A 17,293-nucleotide genomic window follows, 5' to 3' on the forward strand; every position below is an offset into this window, starting at 1 on the left:
ACCACTAGATGGCAGTAGAAGGGGATAGTTTGTCTTTCTCTCACCTCTGTCTTTATTACTGCCTCAACCATGAGAAAAAAAGGAAAAGAAAATCAGGGAGTTGTGGAAGGAGACTTTAAGTTAGACACAATTATATAGGTTTCTCTGGAGCTGCCTGGAATACACTTCCCCTGTCCTACTTCCCAACAGTAAGAAAAGAGCAAAAGAAAAAGGCGAGATAAGAGGAGTGGGTTAATATGAGGCTCAGTGCATGTGTGTGTAGCCTGTGCTTGTCCCCGAGCCAGTGATGAGAGCCTTCTGACTAAATTGAGACAGACTGGATTCATAGCATCAGTGCATTCTCTGCCTTCCACTTCACCCTTTTGGATTAGTTATGTTCAATGCTGAAGAATATTGGATGAAGATACAGAAATAAGGAATCCTTTTTTCTCCACTTGTTTTCCAAGGTGGTGTTATTCTTCCTCTCATGTGAAATAGCTCCTCCAAACTTGAATAATGTATTTATATGGGTGCAGAGGCTCCTGGTTACCAGTGCTGCTTGGTACTGTAAGTGCGCTGGTGGTGCTGACAGCTGGTAACGCTGGGCACAACCAGGACAGAGGGCTGGGTGGACGATCCTGCTTCGGGGGCTTTGACCTCTACTTCGTTTTGGACAAGTGAGTTTGTCATTCATCCTTCTCTTTCCACCTCACCTTTGCTGCTTGTCATGTCTATTGGTGGCAGAGTTCAGTTGGGGAACTGTTGGTTGTTGAGTGCACCTTGTAAAATCTGTGAACTTCGACTTTAAGGGTAGGTAGATAGTGACCATCTTATTTCATATTTTACCAAAGCACAATTAATGTTTCATTTGCAGAAACATCTCGTTGTCACATCTGTCGTTGCCAGTCTCAGTGTTTTCAGATTTTGTCATGATGTCATACTTAGACACGTTCAGGAATGTTATTGTTATTATCATGCCCCTTGGGGCCATATGAAGCAATTTACATTTTATTTTGCCATATGCTGGTAATAATGGCCATGAAAATATCAAATTGCCAAAATGTAAAAATGGTAGGCTCACAAGCGTTTTCTCAATGGTTATTACACTTATCAAATAAACAATCTGATATTACATAATTGCTATATTTATGAATACTTTAGACAATGTTGAATGCAGTCTGACTAGAAATGTAATATAACCTAATGGGGAAAACATATATTTTTTGTTCTTTTATCTTTGACAACCAGTATCTTATACAAGGTGAGTATGATGGTGGGACAATGATCGAGCATTTGGTCCAACTATCTGTAGTTGTCTCTTGTGAATTTTTGGTAAGCATGGGTAAAAGGCCAGTGGAATTCCCCTTTGGGCCGGGATGAATGAAGTGAGCAGATGCTTTCTTGTAAAGTTCTCAGGCCACGCTTTATGGTCCATGATAGATCTGGATTGCTGGTGAACAGTGGCACATTTGATACTCCGTCAGTCACGTACAGTAAACATGTATAAGTTGTGCAGGCTGAACTCTAGTTGAATCACAACATTCAAATCAATATATTTTTTCTCCATGCTTTACTACAGTTGGGCAAAGAGGCTGAATTTAATTGATCCAACTACAATCCAATACGTCATTTATGCTACTCTATGAGGTTCTCAAATTAATTTATAAGTAGAGTTTCCCTGTCACTTCTACAGTAGTTCTACGGTAGTGTAGAACACCCAAATTACCAAATTACATATTGGTTTCCTTAACCCCCACTAAAAAGGCCTGATTATTGTGAGCAAAGACGAGACAGACCTAATGATTGGGTAAACAAATGGAGCCTCATCTGGTTCTGATAGCTGTAGCTACCTTCTGGACTTCAATACTTTAAAACTATAACTTATTGTTTGGATGATTATCTGTCTAATGTGGAAGAGCAGGCTTCAGCGTCTTCGGGCCTGCCTTTCCCTCTCTTCAATTGTTTAAAAAGTCTCTTACTCTTGGATGAAGATTGATTTTCAATTTCCCCCTTAAATCAGAATGCCAACTCTAGGCAGACATTTCTGTGGTGGCACAACATTTAGCTAAGTGGAACTTCAGACAGAGATCTGGAATTGTAGGATCCAAAAGACAGATGTAGAGAGTATGATGAACATTTACTTACTCTACCTACTGCTGTGTGTGTGTGTGCACATTGTTTTAGCTAACAGAAGAATACATGTGAATACAACAAGAATATTAGACACCCAGCACTGTGTTACTCTGTGTATTCGCTTGGATTTGTACTTGCTGTCCCCCTAATTCTGTTAAAGTCCTCTGCTGCTCTCTTCTACCTGCTCTTCCTTTGTTTGAATTGATATCCCTCCCCTTTTTACCATAACTGTCCTTCTTCATTCTCTGTCTGTTCATCACTCCTCTCTGTATCTCCTCCTCTCTGTGTCTGCAGAACCCTTTTTCCATTAGGTCCAGATGTTCCAACGTTTCAGCCTTTTGGCTGCGCTGTCTGTGCTGAGACTCGTATCTTGTTAACAATGGAAAAAGAGAAATGCTTAAAGAGAGAGAGAGATAATAGGGCAGTGAAATAAGAAGATAGGAGTAAAGACAGGAATTAAAACAATGACACACACACAGACAGAATGAAAGAGTATCTAACCTACCGTCTGGCAATTTGATGGTGAGAAACGTTTCGTGAGTTTTCTTCTCTATGATCATTTGCAGTCAAAAATGTGATTTTCATGTTTTTATATATATTTCCACACTATGAGTTTGGAATAATACAGTACTGTGAAATTGTGAAAATTATGATAATTCCTTTTTAGTGTAAAAGCTGTTTGAAAAGACTGCCTGAAATTTCAGCCTGTTTTGGTGGGATGGAGTTTTGGCCTGCCTGGTGACATTATCAGGCAGTAAATTACACTAATAGACCAAAAAGAAAGAGAGTTCCAAACCTGTCTGCCAATAACAGCTAGATTTCAGTTTTCCCCTCCCAACTCAGACCACTACCAGACAGTCCTAGCAAAATTCTTGCTTGAGAAATTGCTCTTTGCTAAGAACCCAGCTAGCACATTTAGTTCCTTGGACGTTGTGTGAACACACGTTTTTGGTTTTGGGAACGGAAGTGAAAATATTGCCTTTTCTGAGATTTTTATTTTTTAGGTTGCAGGGAGGTTCTGAGAACGTTTTACTCTGGTTCCTTGAACATTTTCCTGGGAGGTTTTATTAACAGTCTGAGAACAGAAATGATAGATTATTTGGAAGTTTTTTAATAACTTCCTTAAAATTTCCCCTGAATGTTTCAATAAGACTTTTAATAAAACTGCTAGCTTATTTTGGGTTAACTTATTTAAACTCCAAGCACAGATTAAACACATGGAAATTAATCATGCATTAATCATGCAAACACATTTATTTTTTATTGTGATACGGCATCAGTGAGATTCAAACCGATAATCTCTTTTCTCTATCCATAGACTTAGTACACTGTGCCAACAGGATGGAAACAAGCACTAATTAAGATCACTTAACTTCTCTGGGATAGTTGACAAGCACCTCCAACCCCCCCTCACTGATTAGCATCGCGTCACAATGAAAAGGAAAATCTAAATATCATAAAATCACAAGTCCAAGACACCAAATGAAAGATACAGATCTTGTGAATAAAGCCACCATTTCAGATTTTTAAAATGTTTTACAGGGAAGACAAAATATGTAAAGCTATTAGCTAACCACGTTAGCAAAAGACACCATTTTTCTTTGTCCACCATTTTTTCTCTCCACCAGTAGCTATCACCAATTCGGCCAAATAAAGATATTGATAGCCACTAACCAAGAAAAAACCTCATCAGATGACAGTCTGATAACATATTTATTGTATAGGATAGGTTTTGTTAGAAAAATGTGCATATTTCAGGTATAAATCATAGTTTACAATTGCACCCACCATCACAACTCGACTAGAATAAATACAGAGAGCAACGTGTATTACCTAATTACTAATCATAAAACATTTCTTAAAAATACACAGCTCACAGCAATGGAAAGACACAGATCTTGTGAATTCAGACAATATTTCAGATGTTCTAAGTGTTTTACAGCGAAAACACAATAAATCGTTATATTAGCATACCACATGTGCAAATGTTACCCGAGCATTGATTCAAGCCAAAGAGAGCGATAACGTAATCATCGCCAAAATATATTAATTTTTTCACTAACCTTCTCAGAATTCTTCCGATGACACTCCTGTAAGATCATATTACAACATACATATAGAGTTTGTTCGAAAATGTGCATATTTAGCCACAAAAAAACGTGGTTATACAATGACAATACTAGCAAAACTAGCCTGAAAATGTCGGGCGCCATATTTGACAGTGATCTTGTCTCATGAATAACTATTCATAAACTTGACTAAAAAAATATAAGTTGCACAGCTATCGAAAGACAAATTAGTTCTTAATGCAATCGCTGAATTGCATTTCTAAAATTATCCTTACTGTGCAATACAGGGTTCGCCAAGCGAAGCTATACCAAAAAAAATGGCGGAATATGCGTTTAACATTTTTCGACAGAACAACGATTTATCATCTTAAATATTTCTTACTATGAGGTGATCTTCAATCAGAATCTTGGGCAATGTATCCTTTCTTGGGTCTAATCTTCTTTTGGTCGAAAGATGTCCTCTTGTCCGTCGAAATGCCCACTAACGTTCGACCGGGACCCCAAAACGTGCCCGGCGCTTGAAAGTGCATCACAAAGCAATGCCTCAAAATCGCACTAAACGGATATAAATTGCTATAAAACGGTTTAAATTAACTACCTTATGATGTTTTTAACACCTATAACGAGTAAAAACATGACCGGTGATATATTACTGGCTAAACAACAGCTTGGAAAGAGAGCAGGTCCGACGTCCATCGTGCGTCAGGGGCAGGGAGCAAAAGAATGGTACATCTGGTCTTTGGCCTTTTATACAGGCCCTGATTGCGCAATCGACTCCATTCAAATTGTCACCACTTACTGACATCTAGAGGAAGGCGTGGGCAGTGTTTGTATCCTCATAGCATTTACAGGGACATTAAAACTGACCTGGGACCAGAGGCCAAGATTTCTGAAATCTCAATCCATATCAGGAAAAGTGCTGTAGAATGAGTTCTGTTCCACTCAGAGACATAATTCAAACGGCTATAGAAACTAGAGAGTGTTTTCTATCCAATATTAACAATAATATGCATATTGTACGAGCAAGAATTACTAGGCAGTACTAGGCAGTTTAATTTGGAGACCAATTTTCCCTAAGTCGAAACAGCACCCCCTATATCCCAGAGAGGTTAACAAAATAGAGGATAGAGAGAGTTTTGTTGATGCCGAGAATGGAATGTATCTGTTTTTAAAAAATATTTTTAAATAACATACTCTGAACGTTACTAAAGTTGTCTTAATATCCTCGGAACAATTTGAGAACATGACTTTAAATACAGTCATATGAAAAAGCAAGTACACTCCCTGGAAAGTTGTATTTTTTTTGTACATATTTGGACAGGTGGATATGTAATCTTCACTTCAACACTATTGACAGATAAAGGAAAACTAATTTAACAAATGACACTAAAAGATTATACTTTGCAATCATTTATTATTCAAATCTACAGAAATGCAATTCCATTGTGCGGAAAAAACAAGTGCACCCTTAGCTTCAATAGCTTGTGTTGCCCCCTTTGGCTGAAATAACTCAATGTAGCCGTTTCTTGTAACTGTCTATCAGTCTCTTACATCGACTCAGAGGAATTTTTGCCCATTCTTTACAGTACTGCTTCAACTGTGTTATGTTTAAGGGCTTTCTTGCATGCAAGTCTCCCCATAGAATTTCGACAGGATTGAGATCTGGGCTTTGACTAGGCCATTTTCATAACCCTCCATTTATTATTTTTGACCAATTCTGTTGTAGCTTTGCGTTTGTGTTTTGGATCAATGTCCTGTTGCAATATCCATGTTAGGTTCAGCTTCATCTATTTGACAGATGGCCTCACCTTTTCCTCAAGAATTCTCTGGTACAATATTGACATCATGGTTGAATCAATGATTGCAAGTTGGCTAGGCCCTGAGGCAGCAAAGCAGCCCCAAACCATAATGCCACCGCCTCCATGCTTTACGGTTGGTACGATGTTCTTCTGTTCAAAGGCAGTGTTTTGTCTTCGCCAAACATGGCATCTGGCATTGTGGCTAAACAACTCCCCTTTTTGACTTATCTGTCCAGAGCACATTGCTCCAGTAGTTTCAGTTTTTACCTAGGTGTTGTCTGGCAAACGTCAGTCGTGTCTTGGTATTATTTTTTGAGAGCAGAGGCTTCTTCCTTCCTGACCTCCCATGTAGGCCAAGTCCCTTTCTGACAGTTGACTCGTGCACATTGATTGTGGTAAGAGAGGCATGTTGATCCCTTCATGTTACCCTGTTTTTGTTAAAGACTTCTATGACATCTTTTGGTCAGCTCTTGGGCTGAATTTGGGGGGAATGTCCTGTCCTAGGTAGATTGCCAGTGGCCTGGAATTTTCTCCATTTGTAGATGGCCGTTGGACAGTGGAATGATGCACTTTGAATTGCTTGGAAATGGATTTGTAACCCCCCCCCCCCCCCCCCCAGACACCTGATCATCAATTATCTTTATTTTGAGGGCCCCGGATAGGTTTTTTGATCTTGGAATGATGTGTTACCACACATCCATATGGTTAAGACTAAACAAGACAAAGTTTCTAATCTTAATGGAAGGCTGGACCTTCCCAAACCTGTAGGAAACTTTATGCTGAGGTACTGAAATTCCCACAGAAGAACGTTGTTTCTTAACATTCTTGGAACAATTTGAGAACATTCTTTTAAAAAGAACCACGAGGAAACCTGGAGGAAACATTATGCTGAAGTATTGAAATTCCCACAGACCGTTGTTTCCCCAATATCAGACAAGTTGGAGAATGTTCCTAGAACATTATCAAAATTGAAATGAAATGCAAACATATTTGACCTTTTAGGAAACTTTCTTTTAAAGTGATGAAATACCACCCCAAAAATGTTTTTTAAGTTCCTTAAATGTGCTCAAAACGTTTCAAAGTGCAAATAACTATCCTGCACCATTCCCAGAAAGTTGTGGGAAGGTTGTGTCATGGAAATTCTTACACAGGGACTCTTGAAGTCAATCTTAAATGAATCGTGTTTATTGTCAGCGCGCTGGAGAGGTTCCAACCAACTCAATGCACCATAGTACACATGTCAATCAGGAGCTCCGCCATGGGCAGTCCCAGCAGTTGTCTTATATACGGCTATACACCGACAAGTTATATTTGCATGATTTAGCATAATTAATTAATCATTACCATTTTCTTTCATTCATGTGACCAACCAATACTGGTTCATAACATGTGACAGACCAATACCTCACAAGGCTTCTCTCTAAGCTGAGACCTTATAACTGAGATATCTTTCGTTCTTGTTCTCAAAACAAGGTCTGGGGTACTGCCAAATTGCAGCTACTGATAGTGAGGATTCGTTCAGACAGCCACCTGCATGAACACAGAAATTGGTTTATAGAACAGCACATAAATAGAACACAGAAATGAGTTGTAAGAAAAGCACAAATATTAAAATTCCATTCCATTCCATCCTCTTATCACTTGTGTGATAATAATCATTACATTTTTATGTAAGCGTTTAGATTTGAGTTTCTATATAAAAAAAATGATATACTCCTAGTAAAGTAAGGGAAATCAACATAGAAAATAATTTTAAACCCTTCATTCTGGGTTGTACAATCCACTTAGTATGGTAATACTGTAATCATAATAAAGGTTATATTTCTATTCATGGGAGGGAGTATCAAAAATAGATTCAGAGGTGAATATATCTGTCAATTGTTTCCATATTTCTTACCACAATCGGGTTGCATTGACCTATGTTTAAAAAGTATATATAAAAAACACTGTTGTTTAACACGGAACCCAAACCGGCTGCGCGCGTGCGCTATCGTGCATAAATGTATTTTGCCCCCCCACACCAAACGCGATCACGACACGCAGGTTAAAATATCAAAACAAACTCTGAACCAATGACATTAATTTGGGGACAGGTCGAAAAGCATTAAACATGTATAGCAATTTAGCTAGCTAGCTTTCACTTGCTAGCTAACGTTAATTTGTCCTATTTAGCTATTTAGCAACAAAGTTTGTCTTTCAATCACCCACGTGGATATAACCAATGAGTAAATGGCACGTGGATACCTGCTTCTATAAACCAATGAGGGGATGACTTTCAGCGCGATCTGCGTCAGAAATAGGAGCGACTTCTATTTTAGCCCTTGGCGTCACAGACGCTCGTTGGCGCAATAATTGAATAACATGGATTTCTAAATTTATTTTGCGACGCTCGCGCACGCGACGTGTCCGGTCTGGTCAGCATGTAACAATTCTAATAAGACCTTCAAAAGGTTGGTGCTTACTCATCAGCTCAGTGTTCCACATAATGTAAACAGGTTAACCTCTCTAGGGTATGTGGGACGGTAGCGTCCCACCTCGTCAACAGCCAGTGAAACTGCAGGGCGCCAAATTCAAAACAACAGAAATCCCATAATTTAAATTCCTCAAACATACAAGTATTTTACACCATTTTAAAGATACACTTGTTGTAAATCCAGCCTAAGTGTCCGATTTCAAAAAGGTTTCACAACGAAAGCACACCAAACGATTATGTTAGGTATGAGCCAAGTCACAGAAAAAGACAGCCATTTTTCCAGCCAAAGAGAGGAGTAACAAAAAGCAGAAATAGAGATAAAATTAATCACGAACCTTTGATGATCTTCATCAGATGACACTCATAGGACTTCATGTTACACAATACATGTACGTTTTCATATTTATATCCAAAAATCTGAGTTTAGGCGGGACGCTACTGTCTCACTTGGCAAAAAGCCAGAGAAAATGCAGAGCGCCAAATTCAAATTAATTACTATGAAAATGATTATAAAAATCTAACTTTCATTAAATCACACATGAAAGATACCAAATTAAAGCTACACTGGTTGTGAATCCAGCCAACATGTCAGAATTCAAATAGGCTTTTCGGCAAAAGCAAACGATGCTATTATCTGAGGATAGCACAATAGTAAACAAAGACAGAGAAGCATATTTCAACCCTGCAGGCGCGACACAAAACGCAGAAATAAAAATATAATTCATGCCTTACCTTTGACGAGCTTCTGTTGTTGGCACTCCAATATGTCCCATAAACATCACAAATGGTCATTTTGTTCGATTAATTCCGTCGATGTATATCCAAAATGTACATTTATTTTGCGCGTTTGATCCAGAAAAACACCGGTTCCAACTTGCTCAAATGTGACTACAAAATATCTCAAAGGTTACCTGTAAACATTGCCAAAAAGTTTCAAACTACTTTTGTAATACAACTTTAGGTATTTTTTTACGTTAATAATCGATAAAATTGAAGACGGGATGATCTGTGTTCAATACAGGATTAAAACCAACTATAGCTAGCTTTCTGGTCACGCGCTTCTATCTAACAGGACACTTCAAGTGACTCTCGTTCAAGATGGCCGTACTTCTTCATTACACAAAGGAATAACCTCAACCAATTTCTCAAGACTGTTGACATCCAGTGGAAGCGGTAGGAACTGCAAGCAGGTCCCTTAGAAATCTGGTTTCCCAATGAACTCTCATTGAAAAGAGAGTGACCTAAAAAAATAAACATCTGAATGGTTTGTCCTCTGGGTTTCGCCTGCTAAATAAGTTATGTTATACTCACAGACATGATTCAAACAGTTCTGAAACTTCAGAGTTTTTTCTATCCAAATCCACTAATAATATGCATATCCTATCTTCTGGGGATGAGTAGCTGGCAGTTTAATTTGGGCATGCTTTTCATCCAAAATTCAGAATGCTGCCCCCTACCCTAGAGAAGGTAAGGGTTTAGATGACCTTACCCTCAACTTAAAAGAAAACAACCTTCAATCATTACCCATCGTCCTTATCCACAGCAGGAAATGGGGGCTCATCCAGAGTTGGCAGCTCATTAGTTTCACAATCCTCTGGAGGAGCAGAAAACATGTTAGCTGCTGAAATCTTACCAGCCAGAGAGGCACAGATCGCCTTTCAGCATTTTAACCTGTTGGGGATGGGGGCGCTGTTTAGACTATTTATGCTAATGTGGCTAATTTTTTAAACGGCTTCCCACAAAATCCTTGATCGTACAATATGCATATTATTATTATTATTGGATAGAAAACAGTCTATAGTTTCTATAGGAGTTGAAATTTTGTCTCTAAGTGGAACAGAGCCCATTCTACAGCAATTTCCCTGACATGGAGTCAGATTTGAGAAACGTTGGCCACTTTTCTGAAGTCATTTAAACGGGCACTGTCGTTGCTATGACTATACGGACACTTCTTACGTCTTCCCCTGGATGCCTTTACGTGATGACGATTCCAACGGGCTCGATTGCTCGTTCACAGGCACTACAAATGAAAAAAACCTTTAGCTAGCAAGTCTTTTCTTGCTGCGTAACGCGCGTGGAAGACACCGACCCTCTCCTGTTCCAAGCATTAGTTTAGCCTGTTATATTTCTCCGGTCATCTTTTCACTCGTTATAGGAGTTACAAACATCACAAAGTAGTTAATTTAAAGCGTTTTATAGCAATTTATATCCGTTTAGTGCGATTTTGGGACATTTATTTTTGCAACGATGTGAAAAGTTGGGAACGCTTTTCAGTTCATCCCGAACGTAGTTGACATTTCCACATGGCAAGAGGACAGCTTTCCACCAAAAGACGATTTCTCCCAAGAAAGGATCCTTTGCCCAAGATACTGATGGAAGAACAGCTCAAGGTAGGACATTTTTATTATGATAAATCGTGTTTCTGTCGAAACATTTTAGTGGCTTAGGACGCCATGTTTTTTGACGTAGCTTCGCTTGGCGCAAACTGTATTGAAAAGTAAGGATAAATTAAAAAATGTAATAACGCAATTGTATTAAGAATTAAATTGTCTATCAATCCCTGTCCACCCTATATTTTTTAGTCACGTTTATGAGTATTTATGTATAAGAGTAGATCACTGTCTAAGTGGCGCAAGGACAAATTCTGACCAGCTGAGTTACATTTCACATTGTCTAACCATGATTTTGGTGGCTAAATATAAACATTTTCGATCAAACTGTATATGCATGTTGTAATGTGATGTTACAGGAGTGTCATCGGAAGAATTCTGAGAAGGTTAGTGAAAAAATTAATATCTTTTGGCGATGTTGACTTTTATCGCTCACTTTGGCTAGAATCAATGCTGGGCTGCTAATTGCTATGTGCTAAGCTAATATAACGATTTATTGTGTTTTCGCTGTAAGACACTTAGAAAATCTGAAATATTGTCTGTATTCACAGGATCTGTGTCTTTCGATTCGTGTATGCTGTGTATTTTTACGAAATGTTTGATGATTAGTAGTTAGGTAAACACGTTGCTCATTGTAATTATTCTAGTCCATTTGTGATGGTGGGTGCAATTGTAAACTATGCCATATACCTGAAATATGCACTTTTTTCTAACAAAACCTATCCCATACCATAAATATGTTATCAGACTGTCATCTAATGAGTTTTTTTGTTGGTTAGGGGCTATAAATATCTTAGTTTAGCCGAATTGGTGATGGCTACTGGTGTTGGTGGACAAATAAAAGATGGTGGAATATGCTAATGTGTTTTTAGGTAATAGATGTACATCTTTACATATTGTGTCTTCCCTGTAAAACATTTTAAAAATCGGAAATGTTGACTGGATTCATAAGATCTGTGTCTTTCATTAGCTGTATTGGACTTTAATGTGTGAAAGTTAAATATTTTAAAAAAATATTTTTTTTGAATTTCGCGGCACTGGTTTTTCAGTGGGGGGGGGGGGGGTGTGCCGCTAGCGCCACGCTGATCCTAGACAGGTTAAGAACAATTCACAGGGAAGAGAGAGAGAACACATGTTATAACAGTTTTATACCAATCTTGCTAAGAAAGACCCTCACTTTCCTCATCACTTGTGGTAATGACAGATTGGTATTGTTATGCATTCTTAGTCTAAATTAGTATACGTTTTGCAGTGTGCAGACCTCCACAATCAACCTGATATCCCAAATAAACAATTTTGGATAAGCCTAAATCAATTTGGTATTTGGTATTTTATTAGGATCCCCATTAGCTATTGAAAAAGCAGCAGCTACTCTTCCTGGGGTCCACACAAAACATGAAACATGATATAATACAGAACATCAATAGACAAGAACAGCTCATGGACAGAACTACAATTATAGGCACGGTTGACCAACCCCCTCTGTCCCTGGCACTCATCCTTCCTTTCCTGACATTTTTTCATGTCCTTCTTCAGATAGTGTTTCAGTTTGTCCTTTTAATGGCACATGTTCAAAGTGGATGACCCTTGATAACGGACCTTACAGTCCATTATGTCTTTGTCCATTTTCCTACCAGTACACCAGTAGAATGTGAGAAGTTTGAACTGGACCTCTTTCCATGCTCACTCCACATAGACCCATGTTGCACTCCTGAGAGAAAAAACATGAGAGAAAAGGCAGTTGATAGCTTCTGGATGCTTGGTACAGGTTGCTGGCTCGGACTCTCACGGTAGAAGTGGTGAAGGACAATACTGAACACCATTTTTGTGATTTTCAGCCGATTAGAGGGGGTTTCGAGGTTCACACTGTTCTCGGCCAAATTATTTTCCATGCATCTAGATACCATCTGTGGTCACCTTCGCCACAACCTCGAGAAAGGACAGACCAGAACAACAGTCTAGTTTAGAATAACAACACACAGTTGAAACCCCCCCCCCCCCCCCCAAATTGGCTTATACTCCCCTATCATCTTGGCAATCTCACTGCATAGTTACAGGTCAGAGAGTCAGAGGGCTAATACTTAGGGAGAAATCCTAACCATCCAGCAGACCCAATCTGGTGAGATTTGTTCTTGAAGCAAGACAAAACTAAGAAAACAAAACAAAACAACAACAGCAATACAAATCACTCGAGGTGAGGGAAAACTTCAATTAATTTGGAGTAACTGTCATCCATTACCAACATCTATTTTTTTCCTTTTACAGGCAAGCGTGTGAAAAAAAACCATTTTCATATTTACGAAAGGGCCCCAGGGGACTGGTGATTCCACCTTGGGAAAACTCACATCGTGAATCATGCATCCTCCCCCCCAAAAAAATATTGCCTGTTAAATCAAAAATAAACAAATTAGAATAACAAATCGAATTATCTCTTGATAACTCCATAAGGACATGATTGTGTCCCATAAGGTAATGGTAAAATCGACTAGAGACAGTTCTGTCTCTCTGTCCTTCTCGTGGTGTGAATCACACATAGGACTATTCTTCTTAATTATTTGTTTTTACATAGCCCATAAAAAAGACAATGTCTCCTGTGTTTCTAGTGAGGGTGATCAGGCCTCACCAGAAAGTCAGAACAGAGGTCAGAGGTCAGTCAGCCCTATTAAGTTTTCCTGTACTTCAGACATTATTTAAAGATATTTCAAACATTTAAAATATTTTGGGTATCAGGTTTACATTGGGGTTTTCAGTACATTTCTTCTAATCAAGATAATTTGCATGTGTGCAACCAAAACTTTGATAATAGAAACTTTGATTTGTGTACAGCATCCTTTCTAACAAGTGAAAAACCCACCAAAACCAAATAAAAAGACCCCACACTTCTAAATCAAACAGAGTCTTAACCACTAACAAATATTCATTAAAGTGTTAGGTAGAGACTTATTATGGACAGAGCATGACATCTACTGGAGACTTAGACAGTGCCAACCCAGTTAATGCATAATGATCCCTCCAAAGCATTACATATGAATCTTAAAATAATATGCATGTAATAAATATTGAAGCAGAAAGTAACTATCCAACAGAGTGGTAATAAGAACGTAGAGTAACTTTTTGGAGGTATACTCAAATGTAAACAATGCCTTCCAATATGGAGAACGTTGTCATGTTTGTTTTTGTTTTGTTTTAAACCTTGCAATTGGGGGAAAAGCTAAATGATGTTTGAGAGTGATCTGTGTGTTTAAGCAGTAGTGATTGAGGTATTCCTATTGGTAAAGGAGTCCAAGTTAAGGGTAACAGATATGAAGACTAGTGAAAGTAACAAAGTGAATGGTAATTGGCTTTCATATAGCAATCCAATAATGCAATATCTTAGTAATTGGAAAGAGTAAGACAGAGGGATGAGCATTGGGACTGAAATTAAATTAGAGGCTGCTCACTCCTCGAGGCCTGGTACACTGCCCTCCTGTTTAAGTCATCTGTTGTTTGGGTTAGAGATAACCTTCCTGTGGAACAATAGATAGCCGCCAGTACACACTGAACTCAAACAGGCTGTGAGAGACACAGTGGAGTGGGGAAATTAGGGACAGTTTGTACATAATTGTATGTCAATGAAACAGGTAAAAAATATTAAGATTACAAGATAGTTGTTTACTTTAGAAGGTGCACAATTCAGCTTTATGGGACACCGTATCATCTGATGTGTCTGAAGTATAAATGTGTCTGAAGTATAGTTCTGTATACGCATGGGTTTATTGAGACTTCCTGCTCAAGATGCAGTAAACTCGATTAATGAATAAGAATTTTTAGGACTGATTCAAATGTAGCATAGTGAAAACTAAGTGCATGTTTATTTTTCTTTATTCCTGGAGCACTCCTGCAGCCTGGAGGAAGTGTAAACACTCCTCCTAAATGTATCATGATCACCTTCCCAGTCTGCATGTCACACCCTGACCTTAAAGAGCCTTTTCATTTCTTTATTTGGTTAGGTCAGGGTGTGATTTGGGGTGGGCGTTCTAGTTTGTATATTTCTTTGTTGGCCGGGTATGGTTCCCAATCAGAGGCAGCTGTCTATCGTTGTCTCTGATTGGGGATCATACTTAGGCAGCCCTTTTCCCTACTACCTGTGCGCTTTCGTTTTCACTTTGGTTATTTTGTTTGAGTGTTTTTTGAAAATAAAAATCATGAACACTCCCCACGCTGAGCTTTGGTTCACTCCTTTCGACGAGAGCCGTAACACTGCACATTCTATCATGACATAATTACAGAATCACTAGTTGGGGAAGTCCATGGTGATTGGCAGTCCAGTGTTAGACAGTCCAGTGTTTAGACATTGGACTGACAAATCAAATCATGTACAAGGTGGTTTATTTGAGATGTGGAATAAAAGCCACTGTTGACTGGCTGCTGTCTGGTTGATCGCTGCTAGTTATCATCTTCATCTCAACTAATCTGTGTCTTAACGCGCTGCTCCGGGCTACCTCCTTTTTCTCCACTACCTGTACTGCCACTGCCTCAATTGGTGGATCAAGCAAATGTTTTCTTTCATTCACTAGTTTTTTCGCGTTGACAAACTGAGATCGCCTATTTTTGTTCACATACTGTAGGTATATTCTTCGAGATTTTCTCATTTTGTCTCCGTTGATTCTTCGCTGGAGATATTTTCAAACAAGGAAATTCTGCGCGGCACATGAGGTATTTTAACCAATCAGGTTTCCAGAAAGGGCCTGTAAATGCCAGTAACCAATCGGATGTCAGGAAATTACTAATCTTTCAGCACGAAGCACTACGTCTACAAAGAATATAGACATGTATGGACTAGCTAACGATATGCTCCGAGAAAACAAGCTTGTGAAAGATGTACAGTTGAAGTCGGAAGTTTACATACACCTTAGCCAAATACATTTTAACTCAGTTTTTCACAATTCCTGACAAGTAATCCTAGTAAAAATTCCCTCTCATAGGAATGTTAGGATCACCACTTTATTTTATGAATGTGAAATGTCCGAATAATTCTTTCATCACATTCCCAGTGCGTCAGAAGTTTACATGCACTAAATTAGTATTTGGTAGCATTGCCTTTAAATTGTTGAACTTGGGTCAAATGTTTCGGGTAGCCTTCCACAAGCTTCCCACAATAAGTTGGGTGAATTTTGGCCCATTCCTCCTGACAGAGCTGGTGTAACTGAGTCAGGTTTGTAGGCCTCCTTGCTCGCACACGCTTTTTCAGTTCTGCCCACAAATTTTCTATAGGATTGAGGTCAAGTCTTTCTGATGGCCACTCCAATACCTTGACCTTGTTGTCCTTAAGCCATTTTGCCACAACTTTGGAAGTATGCTTGGGGTCATTGTCCATTTGGAAGACCCATTTGCGACCAAGCTTTAACCTTCTGACTGATATCTTGAGACATTGCTTCAATATATCCACCTAATTTTCCATCCTAATGATGCCATCTATTTTGTGAAGTGCACCAGTCCCTCCTGCAGCAAAGCACCCCCACAACATGATGCTGCCACCCCTGTGCTTCACCGTTGGGATGGTGTTCTTCGGCTTGCAAGCTTTCCCCTTTTTCCTCCAAACATAACGATGGTCATTATGGCCAAGTAGTTCTATTTTTGTTTCATCAGAAAGTACGATCTTTGTCCCCATGTGCAGTTGCAAACCGTAGTTTGGCTTTTTTATGGCGGTTTTGAAGCAGTGGCTTTTTCCTTGCTGCCTTTCAGGTTATGTTGATATAGGACTCATTTTACTGTGGATACTTTTGTACCTGTTTCCTCCAGCATCTTCATAAGGTTCTTTGCACTTTTCGCACCAAAGTATGTTCATCTCTAGGAGTCAGAACGCATGAGGCTTCTTCTCTCTAAGCTAAGGCCTTGAAACTGAGATATATTTCGTTCTCAATACAAGGTCTGGGCGTACTGCCAAATTGCAGCGACTGATAGTGAGGATTCGTTCAGTCAGCCACTTGCATGAACACAGAAATTGGTTTATAGAACAGCACATAAATAGAACACATCAATTAGTTATAAGAAAAGCACAAACATTAAAATTCCATTACAGTTGTATGCAAAATAACGACAGGACAACCACGTTCTCACCAAGCTCTAAGAAACATATGGTTCTCAGAACATTATGTGCTAGCTGGGAAGCTATTTTCATTTATTTTTGACCATTTGAATTTAAAACAATCACAGTAAGGTTCTTCAGTGTTACCCTGACATGATTTGATATTGAGATAACGGCTGCATTGGACCTTTAAATTAATAACTGTGTGTCTTTCCTGAAACCTTAATCCCTTTATTCCCCTTTCACATACACTGTGAGAACACAATGATAGGAACAATTACCAAGGTTATGTAATGATGTTCGTCTGAGGAAGAAGGAGTAGACCAAAGCGCAGCGTGGTACGTGTTCATGATGTTTATTATAACCTGAACACTGAAACAAAA

General features: G+C 38.8%; 1 protein-coding gene across 1 annotated transcript in view; it reads left to right on the forward strand.

Annotated features, from left to right (window-relative positions):
- The first annotated feature begins 123 nt into the window (after positions 1-123).
- The window catches only part of LOC129853558 (anthrax toxin receptor 1-like), a 63,875-nt gene continuing 46,705 nt past the window's right edge, over positions 124-17,293 (forward strand). Inside the window, exon 1 of the mRNA XM_055919714.1 lies at positions 124-656. Within this exon, the coding sequence (XP_055775689.1) occupies positions 496-656 (161 nt within the window). The 5' untranslated portion in view covers positions 124-495. The remainder of the gene's footprint in view (positions 657-17,293) is intronic.

Source organism: Salvelinus fontinalis, chromosome 4, assembly GCF_029448725.1.
Source record: "Salvelinus fontinalis isolate EN_2023a chromosome 4, ASM2944872v1, whole genome shotgun sequence".
Taxonomy (NCBI): Eukaryota; Metazoa; Chordata; class Actinopteri; order Salmoniformes; family Salmonidae; genus Salvelinus; species Salvelinus fontinalis.